The sequence below is a fragment of the Squalius cephalus genome (assembly GCF_949319135.1).
Source record: "Squalius cephalus genome assembly, chromosome: 9".
Taxonomy (NCBI): Eukaryota; Metazoa; Chordata; class Actinopteri; order Cypriniformes; family Leuciscidae; genus Squalius; species Squalius cephalus.
The window spans coordinates 13,583,716-13,609,508 of record NC_137130.1 but is presented as its reverse complement, the minus strand read 5'-3'; the positions used below and the strand labels follow the sequence as shown (position 1 = coordinate 13,609,508).

The 25,793-nt window shown below is 37.8% G+C and overlaps 2 protein-coding genes across 34 annotated transcripts in view; one reads left to right on the top strand and one right to left on the bottom strand.

The window, feature by feature from the left end:
* The first annotated feature begins 2,177 nt into the window (after positions 1-2,177).
* On the top strand, positions 2,178-5,725 carry nyx (nyctalopin). The gene is made up of 3 exons (XM_079880804.1): positions 2,178-2,389; positions 2,564-2,601; positions 3,405-5,725. Exons 2-3 carry the CDS (start codon positions 2,580-2,582, stop codon positions 4,769-4,771), a joined length of 1,389 nt encoding a protein of 462 aa, XP_079736930.1. The 5' UTR covers positions 2,178-2,389; positions 2,564-2,579; the 3' UTR covers positions 4,772-5,725.
* A 1,484-nt stretch (positions 5,726-7,209) lies between these two features.
* caska (calcium/calmodulin-dependent serine protein kinase a) overlaps positions 7,210-25,793 on the bottom strand; it is a 173,372-nt gene continuing 154,788 nt past the window's right edge. For 9 of the 33 annotated variants that reach the window (XM_079880765.1, XM_079880791.1, XM_079880792.1 and 6 more), the window contains 13 exons: positions 25,557-25,635; positions 25,049-25,134; positions 23,875-23,943; positions 23,092-23,160; positions 21,609-21,644; positions 20,275-20,313; positions 19,611-19,807; positions 19,252-19,367; positions 10,821-10,901; positions 10,650-10,730; positions 10,361-10,563; positions 9,539-9,622; positions 7,210-8,565 (listed from right to left, as the gene is read on the bottom strand). In XM_079880765.1, the coding sequence (XP_079736891.1) occupies positions 8,389-8,565; positions 9,539-9,622; positions 10,361-10,563; positions 10,650-10,730; positions 10,821-10,901; positions 19,252-19,367; positions 19,611-19,807; positions 20,275-20,313; positions 21,609-21,644; positions 23,092-23,160; positions 23,875-23,943; positions 25,049-25,134; positions 25,557-25,635 (1,317 nt within the window). In that variant the 3' untranslated portion in view covers positions 7,210-8,388. The remainder of the gene's footprint in view (positions 8,566-9,538; positions 9,623-10,360; positions 10,564-10,649; positions 10,731-10,820; positions 10,902-19,251; positions 19,368-19,610; positions 19,808-20,274; positions 20,314-21,608; positions 21,645-23,091; positions 23,161-23,874; positions 23,944-25,048; positions 25,135-25,556; positions 25,636-25,793) is intronic. The other 24 variants (XM_079880767.1, XM_079880793.1, XM_079880766.1 and 21 more) reach the window with 8 other exon arrangements.

Genomic DNA, 25,793 nt, shown 5'->3' with positions numbered 1-25,793 from the left:
GCATGTTCATGAATTGCCATTGTATAAAACAATGTAAGATTTCTCACAAATTATTACATTTTGCCCCAAAAGGGTAAGTGGTAGTTGTATAGTAGTGCGATGCTTCAGGGAAAATAGCCAGTGTCTCTACTAATGATGTCATAAACTTAGCATTTATGAAATCAAATGTTGTTTCAGTGTTAAATATTCCAAATATTACTCTTGGTGTGTTTATGACTATCTTTATGAAAATGAGAAATATGTAGCACACTGTTATTTGATTTAATTAGTTTGAGCTGTATACATTTCAAATAGATTTTTGTTGTTGTTGTTAAATCATTATTGTATTCACCAGTAATTCAATTTGCTCCTTAACATGGGGTTTCTGAACACTGATATATATACACAGTGGGGAGAACAAGTATTTGATGCACTGCCGATTTTGCAGGTTTTCCCACTTGCAAAGCATGTAGAAGTCTGTAACTTTTATCATAGCTACTCTTCAACTGTGAGTGACGGAATCTAAAACAAAAATCCAGAAAATCACATTGTATGATTTTTAAGCAATTAATTTGCATCTTATTGCATGACATAATTATTTGATACATCAGAAAAGCAGAACTTAATAGTTGGTACAGAAACCTTTGTTTGCAATTACAGAGATCATACGTTTCCTGTAGTTCTTGACCAGGTTTGCACACACTGTAGGAGGGATTTTGGCCCACTCCTCCATACAGACCTTCTCCAGATCCTTCAGGTTTCGGGGATGTCGCTGGGCAATACGGACTTTCAGCTCCCTCCAAAGATTTTCTATTGGGTTCAGGTCTGGAGACTGGCTAGGCCACTCCAGGACCTTGAGATGCTTCTTACGGAGCCACTCCTTAGTTGCCCTGGCTGTGTGTTTCGGGTCGTTGTCGTGCTGGAAGACCCAGCCACGACCCATCTTCAATTCTCTTACTGAGGGAAGGAGGTTGTTGGCCAAGATCTCGCGATACATGGCCCCATCCATCCTCCCCTCAATACGGTGCAGTCATCCTGTCCCCTTTGCGGAAAAGCATCCCAAAGAATGATGTTTCCACCTCCATGCTTCACAGTAGGGATGGTGTTCTTGGGGTTGTACTCATCCTTCTTCTTCCTCCAAACACGGCGAGTGGAGTTCAGACCAAAAAGCTCTATTTTTGTCTCATCAGTCCACATGACCTTCTCCCATTCCTCCTCTGGATCATCCAGATGGTCATTGGCTGTATATATATATATGTGTATATGGATAAAATGTCTGATTTTAAGAAAGGGCCTACATTATTTTAAATGTATAGTCAGTGACAGAGTGCAAGCATGATTCTGAGCCTGAAAATACAGCATGATCTTTGATCTTCTTTACAGTCACTTTTTATCAATTTAACACATCCTTGCTGAATAAAAGTATTGATTTATTTCAAAAAAAGAAAGAAAAAAAAATTACTGACCCCAAATTACTGACCAGTAGTGTATATTGTTGTTACAAAAGATTTCTATTTTTAAAAAAATTTGCTGCTTTTTCTTTTTTTTTCTTTTTTTTCTTTTTATTCATCAAAGTATCCTAAAAAAGTATCACAGGTTAGGAAAAAATATTAAGTGGCAGAACTGTTTCCAACTTTGATAATGAATCATCATATTAGAATGATTTCTAAAGGATCATGTGATAGACTGGAGTAATGATCCTGAAAATTCAGCTTTGCATCACAGAAATAAATGATCATTTAAAGTATAATAAATTGAAAACCAATTATTTTAAATTGTAATAATATATCACAATATTGCTTTTTTTTCTGTATTTTTGATCAAATAAATGCAGGCTTGATGAGCAGAAGAAACTTCTTTCAAAAACATTAAAAATAGTAATGTTTCCAAACTTTTGACCTCTACTATATATATATATATATATTAGTCATACATTGTAATTGTGTGTTATATTACTTCTGTCACTTCACCACACTGTTCCCTAATCTGAAAAGGGCCTCTAATGAAAGGTATTAACATCCAACTCTTGGCAAATGTTTCCTGAAAAGTTTACATTAGTTTGTTAGAGTACCTTACAGCCACTGGTTTATATAAGATTGCAGACTGTAATCTGCATGTACCATTGAGGCCCAGGGTCATTTCTGCTTGCTTTGATTTCAGAGTACTGCTTTAAATGCTTATAATCCTAGGATTTTTCTGCCATTAAGTGATGGCTTTCTAAAAGGGAGTTCTGATGTTAGTGCATGTGTGCACACATACAAACACAAATGCTGAGCGATAGAGCCTTTAATCCATTCATATTTTCACTTGGAGCGAAGCTGTACAGACATGTAGTCATGTCGGGGAAACTTGTGGATGCGCTTTTATCAGCTGTCAGAGCAGAAGAACCTTTACTGAACATGCTTGGCAGGTAGGTAGTTTGGGGCTAATGTTGACATTTTGTAATCATTGAACATTTTGGGACTTTCGATATTACCAAGAGAAGATGGACACATTTTATTTGATACCAAGATGTTTGAAATGTCTTAGTGGAGATATTGAAGTTAATTTGCACATTATTTCATGTTATCTTAAAAATCCACAGCTGAGAGAAACCAGAGATGTGTTCCATCGTTATTGCTGGTAAGTCCCTGATTTCTGCTGTGTTATGTTCCTTGGTGTCATCGGTTTGGTGTATTTCTTCAGCTATTCAGTTCAAGTCTCAATGCTTCTGAGAACATTTATATTAAAGCATTTCCTGAGGTTACAATGCCCTGCTGAAATACAGTATCTCTACTTACATTAATTTAAGGGAACAAACAAGAGCTAGTGTATTTGTGTAATCTCTAATCTGTCCTTTCTTAATCACCATAATTTCAATGTGCAGAGCAGATGCAGGACAGAGGGAGGCCACACATTAAATTATTCTTCCAGTCTCTGATTGTGCTCTCTGTAATCTTCCCATAACTGCTGGGAAAACCAGACTCATTTGCAAAGTGATTGCTTATGCTGCATGACTAGCGTTTTGTTTCGGTATAATTATCATAATAAAGTCCTGGAAGTTCCCTGAAAGTTCATTAAAGCTTTTTTTGTGTCAAGTAAATACCAGCATTTCTATGCAGTTTAGACCATGTAGTTAAAGTACAAACCCGTAGTGTGGTATCAATGTGGCTGTTTATAGTTCAGTGTGATGTAAGTTAAGGGTTCATTCTAAAAATATGAATTAAAATAAAAAAGATTTCAAAAAGCTAAGAAACTCCATATAAAGGCTTCATTCTGTAACCTAACTATTTATTCAATACATTTTTTTTTTGCCATTTCTGTATTTGTTTATATTTATAATTTAGTTTATATATATATATATATATATATATATATATATATATATATATATGTACTGTGGTAAAATGGCACCCTCTAACACATCTCCTTTCCCTTCTCTCCAGTGTATTTCCTCCTCCTCCCCCCTCAGACCCTGTCCCTGTGGGCCTGCACTCGCTCCTGCCCTCCCAGTTGCACGTGTACTCAGGAGAAGAGCTGCAGCGTCCTGTGTGACCACGTCAACATGATGGACCTGCCCAAAGAGTTCCCATGCGAGGCGTCCTCCATCAACCTGGACAAGAACAGCCTAAAGTTTCTGTCCGAGCGAGCCTTTGGCACCCTACCTTCACTTAAGACACTCTCTCTCAACCACAACAACATCTCCTTCATAACACCCGGAGCATTTAAAGGGCTGCCCAACCTGGTGGAGCTCAAGATGGCCCACAACGAGTATATCCGATACCTGCACACCCGCACCTTCACGGCACTCAAACGCTTGGTGCGCTTGGACATTTCCGACTGTAACCTGTTCAACATGCCAGACCGGATCTTCCTGGAGCAAATCGCCCTGAAAGAACTGCTGTGTTTCCAAAACAACTTTCGACGCATCACTGGTGCCATCCGAGGGATGGAAAACCTCACGCATGTTTACTTGGAGCGCAACAAGATCGAAGCGGTGGCCTACAACTCTTTGTTGGGCCTAAGCAACCTCAAGTACCTCAACTTACAGGAGAATCGCATAAACGTGATACATGACGAGGCCTTCAAAGATCTAGTGCGTCTGGAGAACTTCTACCTGAACGATAATCTGTTGGTCGACTTGCCCCAGCAGGCTTTCAAGGGCCTGAGCAAATTGAAAATGTTGAATCTGGGTGGGAACCTGATGACCAACGTCTCCAGAACATGGTTCAGTGACCTGGTGGAGCTGGAGGTGCTGTACCTGGATCGAAACCGCCTGTCCTATATCGAGGATGGCAGCTTTGAGAACCTGACGAGCCTCATCACGCTGCACCTCAACAGCAACAATCTGTCATCTCTGCCCTTCTCCGTCTTCCAGCCCATCTATTTCATCGGCCACCTGTATCTCTTTCGAAACCCCTGGGAGTGTACCTGCGACCTGGAGTGGTTGAAGGAGTGGATGGAGAGCTATAAGTTGGTGAGGGACATCCCATGTGCATCCCCGTCCTCAGTAGCCGGCTTGGACCTGAGCGAAGTTGTCTACGCTCACCTGAACGGCACATGTCTGGACCCTCCAGAGCTCAACCTGACCACATCTCTTCCGGACTACCCTACCATGGAGAACAAGTTTAACAGCCTCATCTCCAAACTGCTACAGCAGGAACTGATGGATGAGATGGTCAACGCCACGGACGGTCTGAGGAACGGCACCCAACAGGACCCCGCCGAGAGTCAGGTTTCTTCCGGACATGGATTGTTCTGTGCTGCTCAGACTGTGTTTTTTCTTGTGTTTCTTTTTCCAAGCCCAGATTGACTGCATTAACGCCGCTTGAGAGTCTGGTGAATACTGAAAGGGACTGAAGCGCATTCAAGAGTGGAAGTACTTTCACAGTAGTTGGATGGGAAATGTTTGAATTTAAGGCTGTGATAAAACGTTTGATCCATCTTGCCATGAGCAGTGCGTTGGAAATGAAATTCTGGCTGATGTAATGGAGTTGGAGATGATCGTCTCTTTAAATGAATGGAAACGGGTCTTGAAAGGAAAGGACTGTTTTAAGCCAATGAGACTGTAAGAGACTTCTTGTCCGTATGAAAGGCTTTCTTAAAGTATAACAGGGCCATTTTGCGAGACCTGCAATTAGTGGCACAAACGTTTTTACTTTATTTTTTATTGGAATTTGATTTAAAATGCATCTTTATAATGCATTTATAGTATGAATACGTTTGTACATGTTCTGTTGCGTAACTTTGAAACATTTGTTGTGTAGGAGATTTATCTGATAAAGCTTCTCACTATCATTTCACCAGATGGCATAACAAACTGTCCTCTTTTGTTTGGTTCATTAAACTGGGTAAGTTTCCAGTTCTGGAAAATGCATTAGTCTTCCTATTCCATAAATCTTAAGTGCACTCTGTAACATAAGCTGCTTCATATTGTGACCAAATGAATTGGCTTTATCATGCCGTTTTACTGTTATGAACATATATTTTCTCTATACAGAGAGCAATGCGCATAGGAGGATGATGGCACGCTCTGAGCCATGAGTTTCTGAGCTATGGATGAGATTTGTATAAGAACCCTTTTAATTTAACTGATTTTTGTTCATTTGTGATTAATACTTTGAATAAACAAAGATCACTGCATAAATAGTCACTAAAATGACTGAAAGTATAATTTTATCTGTTTGTGATGAGACTAGTTGTCCATTTAAATTAGTCTTTTTTTTTTTTTTTTTTCTGCTAAAACTGACCAAATACACAAATTCAAGATTTGGCTCTGGTTTCATATTCCAGTTTTCGATAAGTCTCTCCTCCAGTTCAGTTAAAAATAGTTATCAACATTTGTGTAAGGTTTTGTAAGACAGCTGAAATGAGACGAGCACTCATATCCCTCTCTTTATGGCACATCAGTGCATCATTCAGGGTTCAGCAGGTGAAAAGTATAGCTTTAACATTCATTCATTCATTCATTCATGGGTGTATATTTCATCAGTTGGCATGATTATGGCAGAAACTGATGTGAAGAAACTCCCTCCATGAGGAAAGTAGTTTGTGAGCGAGCAGGAGAAAGTTCATGATATTATACCCCAACCCAGCTGGAGGAAGGTGATGCCAAGCGCCCTTCAGTTGTGCATCCTGGGATTAGAACGTGAATAAATCCTGCTTCTTTATGACAGTTTGTATGTAGGTTGTATTCACCTGTGTGACAGTACCAAAATACACTACCGTTCAAAAGTTTGGAGTCAGTGAGATTTTCTCTTAAAGAAATGAATGCTTTTATTCAGCAAGGATGCATTAAATTGATCAAAAGTGACAGTAACAACATTTGTCACAAAAGATGTTTATTTCAAATAAATGCTGTTCCCACAAAATATTAAGCAGCACAACCATTTTCAACATTGATAATATAAATGATTTCTAAATGATTATGTGATACTGAAGACTGGAGTAATGGCTGCTGAAAATTTAGCTTTGCTATCACAGGAATTAAAGGGATAGTTCACCCAAAAATGAAAATTCAGTCATAATTTACTCATCCTCAAGTTGTTCCAAACCTGTATGAATGTATGATATTTTGAAGAATATGGGTAGCCAGACAGTTGATGGGCACCATTGACTTCCATAGTATTTTTTATTTTTTATATACTATGGAAGTCAATGGTGGCCCACAATGGTTTAGTTACAAACATTCTTCAAAATATCTTCTTTTGTGTTCAGCAGAAGAAAGACATTCATACAGGTTTGGAACAACTTGAGGATGAGTAAATTATGACAGAATTTTCATTTTCAAGTGAACTATCCCTTTAATAAAACTGCATTTTTGATCAAATAAACCAGCCTCTGTGAGCAGAGACTTCTTTGAAAACATAAAAAATCTTAACCCCAAACATTGAAAGGGTAGTGTATATTAAGACTTAAAAATTCATGCCTACACTTTACACATGTAGCAACACACTAGCTCTCGGTTTCAATTAAACAGAAATATGTCAGACATACAGTAACATTGGTCAAGCAAACACACTCTGCGTTGCTCTCGGACTCGGACACATAACTGGGCATTGATCCCGAACTGCAGTCACACAGAGTCAACGGGCAGGGCGTGACCTACCACAGCTGCTGGGAAAAATCCGGAAAAACAAAATGGTACAAGAGGAACAAAAAGTTTCCATTGACCCCGTCTCTGCCAACTCACACAGAGAGGCCGAGCAAAAAGCTGGATGAGACAACAGAGCAGAGGACACAGACGAGATCTTCACCACATTAAAGGAAATATATTTAAAAAACAAAACAAAAAACGCTCATGCCGAAGAGCTGCTCCGTCATCGGCAGAGCCATTTATACAGGGCAGTTTGAGTAAACAGTTTGTCATGTACAGAACCATTCAGATGAACAAACAGCGTCGTCTTTTTGCTTTGCATGGGCGCACCTCTTCCTCAAACAACTGCACAGAATAAAAATGGGATTTCTGAGTCAACATTAATGTTCTCAAACGACACATTTCTGAAATGCCAGAACAGTTTTGTGCACTCATTTTTATCCCGAACCCCTTTTTACAACAAATAAAAATTTTAGACCATTTACAAACACATTTTACTACATGATTGGTAAAAATAAACTTTACAAAGTTGCCAAAATGCAAGGGATGTGCATAGGTCTTTTTTTTTTCCCTCCTCGTCACCAGCTCCACCTGTTTGAATGTGTTCGTCCAGACGAATGGAATGTTTTAGGCCGTGGGTGACGGTCTGAACACAGCTAACACTGACAGCATGGACGCTCGTGAATGTTCACATGCATGAGATCTCATTCAAATCTCTAAAACATTTATGCACGTCTTTAGAGAGACAGTATCCACATGTAGAGGAGGGTGAACTGGGAAAAACAAACCAAAAAAAAAGAAAGAAAAAAAGGCAAAGGTTTGGTTTTAAATGAAAGCTGAATCGGTGGGTTGTGCGCTAAAGCAGCTAGGGTCTGCCGCATGGATAATGTGGGGATTATGTATTAATGGACGGGCTGGACAGATGAAAGCTATGAGGATTCTGCTGTAATAATGTTGCACTTTTTCTCTGGAACTAACAGAGAAATGGGCAGAAAAACTACAAAAATATTCCTTTTAGGAAAATGCATCATGTAAGATACTGTCTCTTTAAATTAAACGTCTACAAAATGTCGCCTCCTAGCTATATAGACATGACACTATTTAGTAATTTATTTTATTGATCTTTTTTCATTAATACAACACTACGTCTAGGTAGTCTGTGAGGGGCCAAGACTAGGCTCACTGCAGGTACACTGATGTTTTTAAACATCAGAGGTGAGCTTTTGTTTGCATCATCGGAAAGTTCTGAAGTTTTTTTCTTTTTCTTGCAGAGATTCACTGCAAAGTGTGAGGTTATGAAGGGCATAAGGTTATAGGTTGATGGGTTTGCTGATTTAGTAGACCCAAGACACTGGAACCCACTGGGCTGTGGTGCAAACCAGGTCTATGGCTTCCTCCAGGAGCCGGATAGTCTCGTCAATCTCATTATTGATGATGGTTTGGTCAAAATAGTGTGCATATGTCTTCTGGAGGATCTCAGACTCCTTCTGCAGCCTCTGTAATGACTCGTCCTGCAGCATGAAAGAAAAAGAGTGAGTAAAAGAGCAGACGAGAGGTTAAAAAAAAAAAGTGCCTTTTGAAAGATCAGTGGAGGACAATGGATGAATTCGGACCATGAGCCCATTTAAGAAAATTTCATTGATGATCCCAAAGGTATTTGCAGGACAGACAATGGGAGAGTTGGGAAGGATTGTACTAGTGTATATACAATACTGTTCAGAAGTTTGGGGTCAGTAATTTATTTGATCAGAATAAAGTAAAAACAGTAATATTGTTAAATATTATTACTATTTAAAATAACTGTTTTGTATTTATAATATCCTGGATAACTGGAAGATGGATGGATGGATGGATGTTTTGTATTTTAATATATTTCAAAATGTAATTTATTCCTGTGATGGTAAAGCTGAATTTTCATTACTCCCGTCTTTAGTGTCAACATGATCCTTCAGAAATTATTCATATATGCTGATTTTGTGCCCATGTAACATTTATTATTATTATTATTAGCAATTTTGTGCTGCTCAATATTTTTGTGGAAACATAATATTTTAAAAAATGTATCCTTGCTGAATAAAACTAGAATTAAAAAAAAACCTTACTGACTCCAAACTTTTGAACAATAGTGCGCAGATCTAAAGCAGAGTACTTAAATGTGGATAAGGATTTTCTTAAAAATTGTCATCTGTCAAATTGACCTTTGTTCTAAAGGTCATGAATAGAGTGGAACTTTTTTGGCTAGAGCTTAGTGATCTAGCTGACTTCCTGTCATACTCACAGGCAGCTTCCTGCACCATCTGGGAAGCTGAGCATGATGTAAGGAAAGGTAGAAGAAATTAAAAAACATGCAAAAAAGTGCATGCAAAACAAAAAAACAGACTAAATAAAGATTTAGCTGAATGAAAGAAGGAAGAGAAGTTAGGTGGAGTTATTCTGCCAGTGAGGGACGCATGCCATGGCATCTGTTTTGGATCCTGATCTCACCTCATTCATGCCAGGAGTGATTGTTGGTGCAGCAATGAAAACCACATAGGGAGCAAATTCAGCTGTCCGTAAAACCTTCAGTGCCTGAGAATAATCAAACACATTACAATATGTACTACAGTTTTATGCTCTAATCATTTGTGTCAATGTATTCCAAATAAGATATTAAACTCATTAAATTAAAGATGAAATCAAACCAGTTAGTTTTCTATTATCACAATATCATAGTTTTACACCGTTTCAATACTTTGGTTTGAGCAGATGTTGTTAGTTTTGCCATGTAACTTTTAACAAAATAATTTAATAAGGAATACTGTTGCAATTGGGAAACAATTCATAAGTGTCTTAATATCCATTTCCATTTGCATTTTGTAAAGTCCCTATAACTAACAACAGACAGTTCTCTAAAGGAAGCGACATCATTTCTGGTATGTAAAAAACAACAAACATTAATTCTATTTGACTTCATAGTTTTATGGTATTAGTTGGTTTGTCTCAACCTAAAACATTCCAGACTGTTTGATAATATTCTGGAAATTACTATGAAAATATCAAAACATCAAATCAATTTTAAAAATGACTCATGTAAGATAAGTCAATTCCTCACAAAGCAATGGCTAACTAATCTTAGGTCTTTATTTATTATAATACAAACTAATATGATGGAAATAGAGTTCAAGTGCTTCAGCTTAACCAGAGCATATTTCCGAAAGTCTTTAAAGCTATTTGATTTAAAGGAGCCGCATCACAGTAATGACGTACAGGGTTAATGTCAGACCATCTTCTGTCATTAATACATGCTGAGGGCAGTGAAATGTTCACCTGTGGCTCTACGTCCAGTATGGCTATGAGTCCCTGCTCATGGATCTTGCGTATCGTCTCCAACCGAGTGCCGTACATTGCATCCTCATGGCTCCCGTACTCCAGGTAATCGTTGTTGGAGATGTCCTGCATCATTTGGTCGTGGGTTACAAAGAAATAATTCTTGCCGTTCTCTTCTTCTTTCTTTGGAGGTCTGGTCGTGTCTTTTGGGGCAGAGATGAGTTTGCGGTTATCAGTTCAACAGTATCGGTGTGCAATCATGTGGACTGAGATTTGGGAAGTTTCTTACGTGGAATGGGGTAAGCAAATCTGTCTGGGTGTTTGGTGATGAGCGTGTTCTTGATGTGTCTTCGGCCAACACCGTGGGCACCTGCCAGTTGAACAAACCACAAACGTAAGAGACAAATACTTCCTACCAACTAACAAAAGTAAGATGTGGAATTAAAGCCTACATACACACCTAGTAAAACTAATGTTTTCCTCTTGAACGCTGGCAACTTCACGACTTCCTCATAAGTGACCAGATCTAGTTGATCAAACACTAAAAACAAACAGAAGACTGTTATTTAATAAGGGCGAAGGATTGATCTTAAATTTCCAAAATTGTATGTCATTGTCATTAGACTCCAACAAACCAGCTGTTCTAAAGTTAAAAAAAACAACAACAAATGTTGAATCTTACATAAGAAAAGGAGGATGTTTTGGGGGGTAATGCTATTGGTGTTTGTTCTCGATGAGGACTCTGCATGTGTTTTGGCAGCTAATGTAATGTTACAGGCCTGATGGGGGATTTGATACTGTGCCTGACTGACATTCAATCTCCACTGCAGCAGATTGGCATCATCAAAAACGAGACTGAGAGAAAACATCCCAGTCACTCGCACTTAGCATTTCTACATATTCAAACATGTCAAACCTGGAGACATTTTACGTGTTCATTTTCCTATATTTCGTACTTTATTTAGATAACCTGTGCAGTCATCTAACGCTCAAAGTTAAAGTTAATCTTTAAAAATGCTAATTTAATAAAAACAGATAAATGCAAATCTCTAAATGAATATCCATTATTCACTGTTGCATTAAAACTTAAACTTAAATTTTAAACTTGATTTTACTTTGTGTTTTCCTTTACATTTACACTGCCGTTCAAAAGTTTGGGGTCAGCAAGGCTAATGTTTTTGAAAGAAGTCTCTTATGCGGTTATACTATTGCATTCATGCAACTTAAACCTTAGAGCATGGCACTAGCAACGGCAAGGTCATGGGTTCGATTCCCAGGGAATGCATGAACTGATGAACCTGAATAAAATGCAAGTGTCTGCCAAATGCATAAATGTAATGTAAACGTATGTTCAGTGTGTAAATGCACCAAGGCTGCATTTATTTGATAAAAAGTACAGTACAACTAATTAAAATAATTGTTTGAATTTATTCCTAATTTATTTATTTACTCAAGTCTTCAGTCACATGACTCTTCATATATTCTAATATGCTGTTTTGGAGTTCAAGAAACATTTCTGATTATCATCAATGTTGAAAACAGTTGTGCTGCCTAATCTTTTAGTGGAAACCAAGGTACATTTTTTTCTGGGATTCTTAGATGTATAGAAAGTTCAAATGACCAGCAAATGAACTTCAGCAGCACTGTGTCTTTACTGAAACTTTCAATCAAATGAATGTGTCCTTGCTGAATAAAAGTATTACTTCTATTAAAAACACCTTACTGACCCCAAACTTCACAATTTTAATATCGGTGCATTCTTATATGCATGTGCAAATGAGATTTATGAGTTACAACAGAGTGAATGATTATCAGCTTGATTTCAGTCATCACACAAAAGCCATGACTTTAGTACAATTGTTGCATGGACTACTTCTATGGTGCTTTTTGGTCACTGTATGCTTGTTGAATGGAAAAAATCTGAGAAACCCCCCCCACTATTTATCTTCTTTTGTGTTCCAAGGTAGAAAAAAAGCCATACAGGTCTGGAACGATATGAGGGAGAGTAAATGATGAGAGAATTGTTTTATTTTTGTGTCAACTATTCAAACATTAACAAAAATGCTACATACACCTGTTAATTCTCACAGTTAGATGCGGTAACGAAAAAAAGAGTAAAAAAGCTGAAGGGCTAGAGCGATGATTCCTCTGAAATATGACTGCACTGAAGGACAAAGTATCATAGCTATTGTGAACTCAGCTATACCACTAAGCCTTTTTTACCAGTGTTATGGTTGCATAATGAGTAAAACTGGCTGCAGTGTGCATGCGGGGGGTGTTGAGGAGAAATCATGCATGTGTGCAGGAGACAGTGAGTTGACTTGGCCGTGGGAAACGTGAGCCATCTGTGTCATTTCCAAGTGAAATGTGATTCCAGCACTCATCTCCCTCTCTGAATAGATGCCTTAAATGATTCATGCTCCTTTTTCACATGACCTTGAGTATACAGCTCTATATGTGTAGGATGCTTAATGGATTTGCACACAGAGAAGCCTCATGTCATGTGGTGGATCAGTGAATATAGATGCACAGGGTTGAGAGAATACAGAATTAACAGGAAACTAAAAACACAACACTGAACAAAACAAAACCACAAATGAGTACCACAAACATTCAAACACACAATTAAAAATATCTTTGTTTTGTTGATTGAGAAAAAATGGAATTTGCTAACGGGCATAGATGGATTCGGGGTTAATGAGATCACCACAGCAAAGGCGTTGAGTGAGAGAGAGACAGAAAGAGAAAGACAGAATTAAGCACAGAGGCTGTATGCCACAGCAACACAGTTACTTACATGCACAGAGGCCATTGGTAGATAGACAGCATGTAAAATGGACAGGGGAGGGGGGTCATTGAGTTATGGCTCAGTTAACATCAGTAAACAAATACAACAACAAGCACGCTTAAAGCTGTAATGTCCGAAGCACAGAGACATGATGACCATCCGTGAGCTCGGGCTGCTCTGGATAGGACGCTTTCAGAGTGTTTGACACATCACGGCTCTGAACAATGAAACATGCCTCTGACATTCACAGCAATGCACTTGCATACCAAGGCTGGAATCTGAAAGCTGCAATTAAAGTGTGGTATTAAGAGGTTTTTGTGATCATCTGGTAAGTATTATAATTCACAGTCACCATATGAGTAACGTTCTATTGCAGTAACGCTATACATCATGACATATATGGACATACAAATATCACATGATCATGCTGTAATGGCTGTTCTTGGATAATCCAGTGAATAAAACAATTATTTTCTATTTTTTTATGAACTCGATAGACACAAACCAACAGATCAGATTATTCATCATAAATTATACTGATAATTACTCAAATATATACAACAATGAGCCAAAACATTATGACAACCTGCCTAACTCGTCATCATGTTCCTCAAACCATTCCTGAACAATGTGTGCAATGTGGCAGGGTGCATTATCCCGCTGAAAGAGGCCACTTTCACCAGGGAACACCATTGTCATGAAGGGGTGTATCTGGTCTGCAACAATGTTTAGGTAGGTGGCACGTGTCCACATAACTGTCTGGACCCAGGGTTTTCCAACAGAACATTTCCCAGAGCATCACACATGCTTGTCGTTTTCCCATAGTGCATCCTTGTGACCTCACTGCCCCAGGCAAACGGCGCACAAATACACGGCCATCCACGTGATGTAAAAGAAAAAGGGACTTGTCGGACCCGGCAACCTTCTTCCACTGCTCCAAGGTCCAGTTCCCACGCTAGCGTGACCTTGTGTACTGTAGGTGCTTTCAATGGTGGACAGGGGTCAACAAAGACAATCTGATTGATCTGTAACTACGCCCCATACACAGCAGAGTGCAATGCACTGTGTGATGTGACATATTCCTCTCATAACCATTATTAAGATTTTGTGGACCTTCTGTTGGCCTGGACCATAGCCTGTGTTGCCCTCGTGCATCGATGTGCATTGGACGCCCAACACCCTGTTGCCGGTTTGTGATTTGTCCCTCCATGGACCACTGTTGGTGCATTCTCACAACTACTGACTGGAAACAAACCACATGCCTTGCTGTTTCAGAGATACTCTGACCCAGTCTCCTTGCCATAACAATTTGGCCCTTGTCAAAGTCGATTCCTGCCCATTTCTCCAGCATTCAACACGTTGATTACGAGAACTGATTGTTTGCTTACCATCTAACCTACCCAGACTTTAATATGTGGCCTTGTTATCAACAATATTCGCTTTACCTGTGACTGGTCATAATGTTTTGGCTCATCAGTGTATACTGTGGTATAAACAGTAAAGCAAAATCTCTACTGGCTGACAGATTTCTACCATTGCTGTGTATCATCACCCTTGCTATATGGTTGCTAAGTGGTTTCTTTAATGTTCAATGCTAGGTGGTTTCTTCAATGTTTCTGTATATACACTAACATTCAAAAGTTTTGGGTCTGTACAATTTTTTTTAATGTTTTTTGAAGATGTCTCTTATGCTCACAAAGGTAGCATTTATTTGATCAAAAAGTAAACAAGTAATATGTTAAAATATTATTATAATTCAAAATAACTATGAATATATATATATATATATATATATAAATATATATATATATATATATATACACACATACATTTGGAAATATTTAATATTTTAAAATTTAATTTATTCTTGTGATTCTTGTGAAAGCTGAATTTTCATCAGTCATTACTCCAGTCTTCAGTGTCACATGATCCTTCAGAAATCATTCCAATATGCTGATTTGGTGCTCTAGAAACATTACTTATTATTATCAATTCTAAAAACTGTTGTGCTATTTAACGTTTTTGCAGAAACCGTGATCCATTTTTTCAGGATTCTATGATAAATAGAAAATTCAAAAGAACAGCATTTATTTGAAATGGAAATCTTTTGTGACCATATAAATGTCTTTGAAAAAAAATAAAAAAATAAAATAAAATCTTTACTGACCCCAAACTTTTGAACACACTTAATAAAAAGTAACAGCAGGTCTCTCTGCATGATGTTTACGTGCCATTCATGTATGTAACATGAAAAACAAGCAGCTTGAACAAACCCATCTTGGGTAAAATACAAACAAATGTAATCAGTAAGTTTTTTTTTTTTTTTTTACCATACAAGGAAAAGTGGATTTAGATCATGTGTGTCAATGCTGAAATAACTAGGATGGAACTTCCTGCACTTGAGATGCACAGATGCACTTCCTGGCTTGTCAATATGTACATGTCTCTAAATAGAGGTCTATTTTCTTTATAAGGCTGTTGCTGCAATGTTGATTTGTTTTTGTCTCGAGTCTCCCAAATATGAAATTCTCCTTGTGAAAGGACAAGTCCTTAACAACTGCTTCCTACTGGAAAATCCCCAACCATATGCTTCCCATTTCCCCTTCCTAACCTGATCTGAACCTGCGCATTAAAGCTTGAAAAGCCCAAAGCACAACTCTAACAAAGCCGCCATAATCAAAACAGTTTTAGACAATTAAACAATCATAGAGGAATTCGTGACAAGACCTGAAAAAAAATCTGTAATACTCCGAAGAGTCCCATTTCCTGCCTCTCTGGCTGAGTGAGCTCAACTCAGACTCACTAAAGTAGGGCACTGGGCTCAGAAGGGATTATGTCTGATCTGCGCTCCCTGCCGTTGCTGGCTGAGGGGTGTGTGCTGAACACAGCGTTTTTGATCACCTAAGTGATTGGGTGCTCAGAGAACATTGTGATTCCAGCAGCCCAGATATGATCAGATCTACCATCAGGCCTCCTAAGACCAGAAACACTTTATGCAAGTATGCAAATGCAGATTCAAATGCTTTGCCATCACATTTCTGACATATTGTTGGCAATTTTGACAACTTTAACCAACTTTCTCAGCATGACTTTATTCAAACAAACCTGGGGGGAAAAAAATCATCGGAAAATACTTCAATAATTTATTTTGGCATTAGAACGGTGACAATCATTAATTTTTTGCACAATTTTTTTTGTGCAAAACTAAGAATTCTGAGCATGCACCACTGTTCAAAAGTTTTTTTAATTTTTTAAATTTTTTACATTTTTGAAAGAAATCTCTAATCAGCAATACTGTGAAATATTACAAAAATAAATAAATAACTGTTTTCTGTATTATACAAATAAAAAAATATATTTTATTCCTGTGGTGACAAAGCAGCCATTATTTTGTCTTCAGCGTCACAAGATTCTTAAGGAATCACTCTAATATGCTGATTTGGTGCTCAAGAAAAATGTTGTATTATCAATGATTAAAACTATTGAGCTTCTTAATATGTTTGTGGAAAACTTAATACATTTTCTCAGGATTCTTTGATAAATAGAAAGTTCAAAAGAACAGAATGTGTAAAAAAAAAAAAAAAAAAATTCTATTATAAATGTTTTACAGTTACTTTTGACTGATTTACTGTGTCCTTGCTGAATAAAAGCATTCATTTCTTTAAACCTTTTGAATGGTAGTGTACTTTCTGTATATATATTTTTTTTCAGAAACACTGCATAATGCAACAATGTGAAATCAATGTTATGTACAGTAGCTACAGGGGGTTGCATTCACATACTTGCGTATAACATGTTTCAGGCTTTCTGATGTTAGGAGTGAAGTCTATGTCTACAGTCTAAACTAACAAATCCACATTTTTAGGAAGCTCACCTTTAAACTATTCTACACCATCAGGGATATCTTGACAAAATGATGGCATCATTTAACATCCTCTGTGTTCAAAGGTGGTAACCTGACCCTATTTTAGCTAGTATTACAGACTGAATTAGGACCTAAATGACTTGCTTATATAAGATGTTAAAAGCAGTGGGGTTCACTGTGCCTCTAACGAGATCATATAATTGCCACCTTTCATAACGACAGGATCATTTTATATAGAGGTTGTAAAATGTGTGCCTAGTTACAGTACATCTGAGAGCAGGTGTTCCACTACATCTGCAGTTTTAGTGGAGGTCTGTGTGTTGGTTTAGACCTGAAGCCATGATGAAGACGTGAACTTCTGCTGACCACATATAGTCATATACGAGTCACACACAGCAAAGACACACTCTCTCTCTTTCTCTCCTCTGGTCCTTTATCAGCAACCATAAACTCTTACGGAAAACATGGGCGTCTCACGGATTGTTTTTTGATAGAATACACGCATAAACACATTTGTTGTATAGTGTACATGCAGGTGTGCTCATCTGCAATAACTAGCTAGGTTTCCACTGTGGCTGGCTTTAATGAGCCCCTTTGGTACTTGAAGCAAAATGAAAGACTCTCTAGAGCACTCTTAAGGGACTGTGTGGTCAGGGACAGCAAGCAGAATCAGACACACAGCTACTTGGCTATGTATTGGCACAAGTCACCCTGCTATTTGTGGAAATGCTGCAGTCAGGACCTCGGGTTATTTGAGCTAGAGAGCACAGGGCCCCGTTACCTGCCCATACCTACCACCAGACACACAGGAACGGACGCTCACTACAGCTTCTGAACTACAGTCTGAATCATTCAATAGAGGCGTTTCTAGCAACAACTGCTGACAACCATCCCATGAGGGTAAAAGTCAGCTTTCGCAGAAAAGCAGGAACTAATATAAACACTAGACTAATTATAGACATTATATGCATTCTTTCTCATGGTGTTCCACCTGGACTGAGTTAGCGATGGACATCAACCACAGTGTTCTATTGTGCTTCTGATCATAAACTGTTTCTGAGCATCTGACAACAGAAAAGATGCGTAAAAAAATTCAATGCAACTACATGATTATGAATTAAGATTATGAATTACCAGGTCAATTAAAACAGGTGCCATATGTGTCTACCATGAGTTAAGGTGTCCTGGTTTTGATATGTTTGTCAGTAAGGGACAATCTAAAAATGTCAGCCCTGTTATGATTTTGTATAGTAAACAACTGATAATTGAAAAGTGGATATTTGTAGAAATAAAAGCATTAAAATTCTCTTTTTAAGAGTGCAATTTTCTTTAAAAAATAAATAAATTGTACTGACCCCAAACTTTAGAATATACTTTTGTATATATACAATATAAAATATTTATTTAATATAAAATTATATATAATATACTGTACATTTAATATAATAAAACATTATTCATTTAGCTTGAGATGGCACAATGGAATTACCATCATAACATTATACTGACATAATGCTCAAAATAAAAATGTACCTACAGTATCAAACTACAGTATAAGAGGCTGCCATTTTATGAAATGACCCAATGGTTGTTTTACACACGTTTCCACAAACATTTGCAAAACAGGCTTTAAAGATAAAATTCTTAAAAATGAAGGTTTATCATTAAACATTAATTGTGTACAGTATATATCCCAGGCAGCTGTCCATGTGACGTCAGACTCCCATGTCTCAACAATGACACCCTATTTCCAAGTAGGAAGCATAACTTTCAAAATACACTTCGTACTCTGCAAACTATTTGTAAACAGTAAACTTACTCATCTTAGAAGCCTATTTGATATTAAGGGCTGTTCACACCACGGACGATAACTATAATGATAATGTTTTAAATATCGAAAATAGGAAAGTCCATGTCACAGCTATACGGATAATGACACAGTGGAACGATATTTGTTGGAATCAGTATCAGAATGATTTTGTCCAGTTGATGAACAACAAAAACATTGACAGTCAATCAGGATTCACTCGACTTGATTGAGCTTTAGGATTTAAAGGTGTTAGACAACATGTTATTATGTACTAGTGTGGAGATCTATATAGTTATAGTTATCATTCTTGGTGTTAACAGGGGCAGATAACTAACTAGATTACTAAAGAGTTACTAGAGTTGATTGACCAGCATCATCTGTTGCCTATATGGAGATAAAAGAAGCAGAAAGCCCAGTGGAAACTGTACCTGCGTTGTGCTTTGCTAGGTATTTGTCTTTGTACTGCTTTTTCTTCTTGCCAAACCAAGTACAGCTCGCCTGCTGCTCTTGCTTGGTTTTCTCCATGGCTATACAAGCCACCCGCCTAGAACAAAACAAACAAAAGAAAAAAACAATTAGACGGACGTGATGAGTGTGCAGCATATCTTTTAGCCTTGATGATAGTGCATCGAGTGCTTTTAAATCATATTGAGAGTGGCTTGCATTGTTCTGAATCTTCATTCCCTCCTCACTCAGCAGAAGCCAATCGTAATCTTCTGACTTCCATCATTCAAATAAAATAAATGATTCAAATGCTCATTCTGCTCTAGGAAAGAACCAAACTTGCCACTCCTGGAGTTCAGGTGAGGGAATCAGTCCCGCCGTGCCATTCTTGGTGTTTTCCAGTTTGCCTTGCCACCAGTTATGGTCATCTTTGTTGATAATCTGGATTATGTCACCCACTCTGAAGCGAATCCCAGCCTCTTTACAGGGGATGAGATCATCCTTCGCCGGGTCATACTCGAACTGTGCCCGTACATAGATCTGAGAAGAGACATGTTCAGCTGAAGTCAGAAAAGCCCTAGAGCGGCACAAGGAAAGGAGACTGACTGATGGAGGAGGTCAGGGTACATATGGCGGTCAAGGTACAACTGGGCATCAGGGTTCAAGTGGAGATCAGGTTTTGGTTGCGATGAGAGGCATGCTTGGCTGAAGCTCTGTATGAGGGCGAGTTATGTTATGGAGCCCTCGCTGGACATTTAGTGCAGTTGGATACCAAAATGCGGTCTGAGAGTAGAGTGGTGTGTGACTCCCGCATTTAAAAAAATGACATTGGATTGACTAAAAGGGGCCTTTAAGTATAAATTGTGCAAAAATTGAGCTTAACATTATATTTTCTAAGAATCACAGTGATGATGTAATTGTTTTTGAGTCCTTGGTACATTTGGACTTAAATGGTTACACAACAGTTTTTCAGAGCAGTGGATTGGGCTCATTCTTTAAAATCTTACCTGGATGGAAAATTTATCCTTGATTGGAGGTCTGGAGATCTAGGGCATGAGAGTATTACAAACATCATGCAATATCATGGCACTGTGGCTGCATTAGTATGGCACTGTGAGCAGGGGTTGGGGAGATGAAGAATGCAGCTACGAAAGCTAACATTCAGAAAAGTTATGGGTCGACATAAAGGAACAAAGCAGGGTGGAGATTTCATTCACATCACTGTGTTATCATCACTTGTAATATAGTGAGTAATTTGAAGTACTCGGTGACGCACTTCAACCAACACAGATGGACTTGTGCTGGCAGATGGCGCCCTCTGCTGATCGCCTATCTTCCTTTCTACTTCTCATCCTATTAGGACACAATTACTCAAGGTAAAAAAAAAAAATTTTTTACTCAAGGTGAAGACTAGAGATAAGGAGAACGAACTGGGATGAGCTCTTTCATCCCTCATCGTCAGCTTTGTTGATTTACAGGGTAATCTAGTTGAGATGTGAAAGGATACACACACCACTCTGTAGCCCAGAGCCAGTAGAAAAGCATAAAACTGCATGGGGTTCGATCAGGACAGACACAACAATTTGAAAAACTTTATTGATTCACTTCTTTAATAAAGTTAAAAGTCCAACAGAGACAGAATGATAGTTGGGCCGGTGTTTTATGGTTTATGTGGAGTTACTCATTAAAAAAAAAAAAAAAGTGAAACATTAGCAAGTTTTATTGTTGACATGCTGTTGACAAAATTGAATTTGTTTATTGTTGACAAAAAGTTGGATAAATTGGGTCTTTTTAAGAAAACTGTTATTTTCATATATTGATCTCTTAGCTGTTACAGTCTTTAGTGTAATCAACTGTCTGTGAGGTTATCCGTCACAACACATGAATAATTCACTTATTTATTTTAAAGAAGAGTACAGATAAAATGCTACTAATTTATTACATTTATTTCAAATCTTAATGGTTGTTTTAGACATTTTCCCAACTGGTGTGTTGCTAACGCATAGAATAACCCATTTGTAAGACTAAAAATTTATGTTAAAATTATAAATTTATTTAAACTTTTTTAGTAGTCACTAAAACAACATAATTAATAAGACCTCTGCATTTGCAATCTTGTTATTGTGTAAATGCAATGCAATAATACTACAACCAGTCTGTCTGCAGAGCAACTCAATTATACAGTGAGATGTAGTGAATGGTGTTAGTGCAAGAACCGATTAAGAAAGTAGGGTGTTAATAGCAGTGAATCACTAACTTCTTGTTCATTCAATCTCAAGCACAAAAGCAAAATGGAAAGTCAATAGAGGAGGCTAAGAAGACTGAGGGATGCTCTATTCACCTGGCGTCCTTTTGGCTGGATGGTTGATGGCAAGTCCTGTAAAGCAAAGCCCAGCAGTGAAAGAGAGACTGACCATTTACAGAGGAAAGGCAGACTTTGACTCATGAAAGACGTTAACAATAAAAAGACAAAACATGACAAAAAATCTGGTTGAGAGGAGACAATGCTAACTCCACAGGGGAGGATGACAAAAGTTTCTTCATTTTGTGTGTATGCGTATGTTAAAAGAGAAGGCGGCTGTTGAAGGTAAATCTTGCAACAGCAACGCACAAGAAAGCAAGGAGCAAGCAAGCAGCTTTAGCACCACACTCCATTCAAGCATGTTCATGAGGTGGAGACTAACTCTCCACTATTAAGAACACCAAGAGGGTCCCACTGGGTCCATATCAGGGATGAGCGATATTAGAAAACTTTTATATCACGTTATTCTTACAAATTCTGAAAAAAAAAGACATTTACTGAATTTATTCAAATATTACTGGTTTTAAGACTTAAAACAATGTCCAAAGTAAAGGAAGGTTTATCACACATTTAACAAATTATTATTACGCTTTTAAAATTTCAATTAAATAATTTCTTAGTTATATATTTATTTATTATTACAGTATGCATTATATATATATATATATATATATATATATATATATTTTTTTTTTAAATACTTATTAGATTTGTATGACTAAATATTGATTCAAAATATTTCTTCTGCTTACAATAATTTTTAGGAATATATCCCAAAGAATACATGACATATAGGAAACCTTTTTCCACTTTCCTAAACTTTATCCAAACTTGATCCATTCTTTTCAATGTCATTACCAGGCCAGCAGTAAAATATAAGAAAATTTCTTTTTTCTATAGATTTATTGTGTCAACGTCTGTATCGCCCACCCCTAGTTCATATACCGGGCTAATGCAGATCTGACTGGATTTTGTTAGAAGTATGCATGCAATAAAAATTGATGCTAGGAATCCTTCGCATGCCTCCATAGAGTTTTGCCTAATCATTGTGCTCACTGTCAGCAATTATAGATCACTCATGGGAATATTTAATTACAAACAACTACAGTAGATCCCACATTCACTGTACATAACACTCCCCTTCAGTGGATGTACAGTGTTTACAGAAACAGTATTAACACTGACAGTCAGAGTGATTTACAGCAGCACAGAGCACACCAATTTGTGAACTGAGATAACGGAATCTAGCAAACTATGTTCAATGGATGTTACTTGCGGTCTTGTTCAGTCGTTGTGTTTGTGTTTATTGAGATTGTCAAAACAATAATTCTAGTGAGACATAAAAACAAACTGGGAAAACAAAAAATACCATAAAACTGGACATTAAACAGATTTAATAACATCTAGAGCAAATTAAGAGGGTATGATTGCAAGAATTGGGTGAAATAATCACAAACAACATTAGGAGATTGTTGGGGGGAGGGAAGGGGAGTCGTTATTTGAGGTTGCCTGGGATCCTTACCAAGATAGAACTGTTAAGGCTGGAATGGCCATTAGCAGGGGACTGTCTGGAGGTGGAGGGGGATTCTTTCTGTAATAAGATATAAAGGTCAGCGAAACAGCAGAGCAAACGGACACTAGGCCAACACTGCGGTAAGAAATTGGGGACATCATGTAAGGGAAACCAAAAGATTTGCTTGAGATGAAAGTTATTAAATGGACATTTTTAAAGCATAGTAATGTTACTGTTGCAAAGGGAAATATGTTGTGAACATCAGGCCATATTGCAGCTTCCCACCAGAGGGGGAGCCAACACAACTTGGTGTAAAACATCTTCCCCAAGAGATTTAAAGTGAAATCTGACCTCTTTAATGCCAACATGTGTTTAGAAATGAGAAATCGTGTGATATGGAAGGGGAGTTTTATGAGAAATAGTTATCTGTATGCAATACGGTACAGATTAACTTTATAAATTGTGAATAATGCTGCAACAATGTCAGACTGTGAAACATTCTCACATTATACATCTAAACTCCTCTCAAAATTGGTAATATGTAAGGGAGGGTTCCGGTATCTTGGTTGTGAAATTGGTGTGCGGTAGTGTCTGAACCGGGCCCTTTGGTCCGGCAGGATGGAGGCTTTTGGGGAGAAAAGCGTTAACACGCAGCCATCAGGCAGGCAGTTAGTCACACAAGAGTCCACGGCAATCAAACCCCACCACACAAGGCCACGACAGCACTGCGGAGAGAGGAGACTGGCAGAGACACAGAGCAGAAGAGAGTGCAAAGGCCACAGAGGCCGTTACCTCACAGGACGACTGCTGTGTGCGGTAGCTGGGCACAATCTTAAAGGTGATGCTGCCTCTCATTTCTCGCTGTCAACAGAGAAACAAAAAGCTAATTATTAAAAAAGGTACATTTTACTGGATTATGTCTGGACAATGGTGGTAAAGTTTAATGCCTGTTTAAGAGACTCAAATGAAAATGTGTCATCTACTCATCTTCATGTTGTTCCAAATCCATATGATTTTCTTACTTCAAAGGAACACAAATAGAAAAAAGTAGACAATACAAACAGTAGCTTTGTGTTAAGCAGCATTCAGATCGACAGGATTCCTAGACTGCTCTCTACTCACTGAGCATGTAATATCTGTTGAAGTTCACCTCACTTGACAAAACATGTTCATTTGGAACACCCTGCGATGTCATCAAACAGACAACGCTTAAGTAACACATTAGAGGAGTTTAAAGTCACCATGAAATCAAAATGTATAATTCTTATTTTTATGGAATATAGCGGTGTTTATTACTATATGTAAATTTATCCATGCACATCATTGTTTTTAAATAACGTGCCCTCTTAATCTTTAATGAAAAAACTAAATGTTTTCCTCAATCAAAAAGCCATTTAACTCATATGAAAGGCTCAAAAGGGAAGAAAAGATGCTCGCAACTTCCGTTTCATGCCGATTTTAAGGTATGATGGCATAAAAAAGAAATAAAAATAAACATAAATAAATATAAATTACCATACATTTGTGTAATAGACGTGACATCCATGTGTATTTAAGTAAATACCTTTATCATTTAACTAATAAATATAATTTTTTTATATTTTATATTTGAAAGTGCTAAACTGAGTGATACATGTCTGTTACAATGTTTAATATGAAAAGGAATGAAATTTGGTTATATTAGAAGTGTATATTATCTTATTTAACCTGTGAAGTCCACTTTGCAGGGCACTTACAGTCAAATGGACCACCTTTAGAAAAAGAACAAAATCTACTCTAAGTCATCAGTGGTTGAGGCCTGGCAGTCTGGACATTTTGCTAGATAACTCCATTTGTGTTCCATGAAAAAAAACCTCATCATAGTTCAAACAACATGAGTGTGAGTAAATGGTAACAATTTAAATGGTTGGGGTAAACTATTCCTTTAAAGAAAACCATAGCTTAAAAAAAGGTTGTTCCCACTCACAAGCATCTTCTGAAGCTGCTCCACCGTTTGATTTGCTACGCTTATGCCGTTGATCTCTCTGATCTCGTCTCCAATGTGTAAAGTTCCTGATTTGTGACAAAGTGAGACATTACACGTGTTAATAAATGGCGGCAGTATTACAGTCTTCATAATTTCATATCTATCTTGACTACTTTCACTTCGTGAGATTGTCCTGCTTGATGATGGCGTGTGTTTGTTTGGCAAGTGGGTAAGGCCTGTACGTCAGTGTTACACTGCTGCCAAGTTCTAAGAGATTGTGCAATCTGCCCTTCATGAGGTAACGGCACACACTCTCAAGCTTGCCATGTAGAAATGTGTATTGAGGGGTCTGTTTTGAAGCAGCATGGGTTGGATATCATTCCTATTAATTTATCAAGTGTTTATGGAAATATAAAAACATTGGAGTGGCTGCAGTGTATGTAGCAGTGTGGGGTGAATTTTTAAAGGCTACCAGGTTTTAAGGGGGGATCTGTTCTGGTGCATGTACCTTGTCTGTGGATCATTCCTCCATGCATTATTCTTGCCACAATGCAATGGTTCAGGTCGTTCATTTTCAACGTGATGCCCTGAAACAGAGCCCACAAACTCATTTGAAGCCACATTGATGAGAATGTCAAACTTTCAGGAAGTGGATATAAACTGTAATGACTGTGAAAACTTAATCAACAACACGATCAGCTCAGGGTGGCAAAATGCGTGCAGAATCTCATAACACAGGATATTT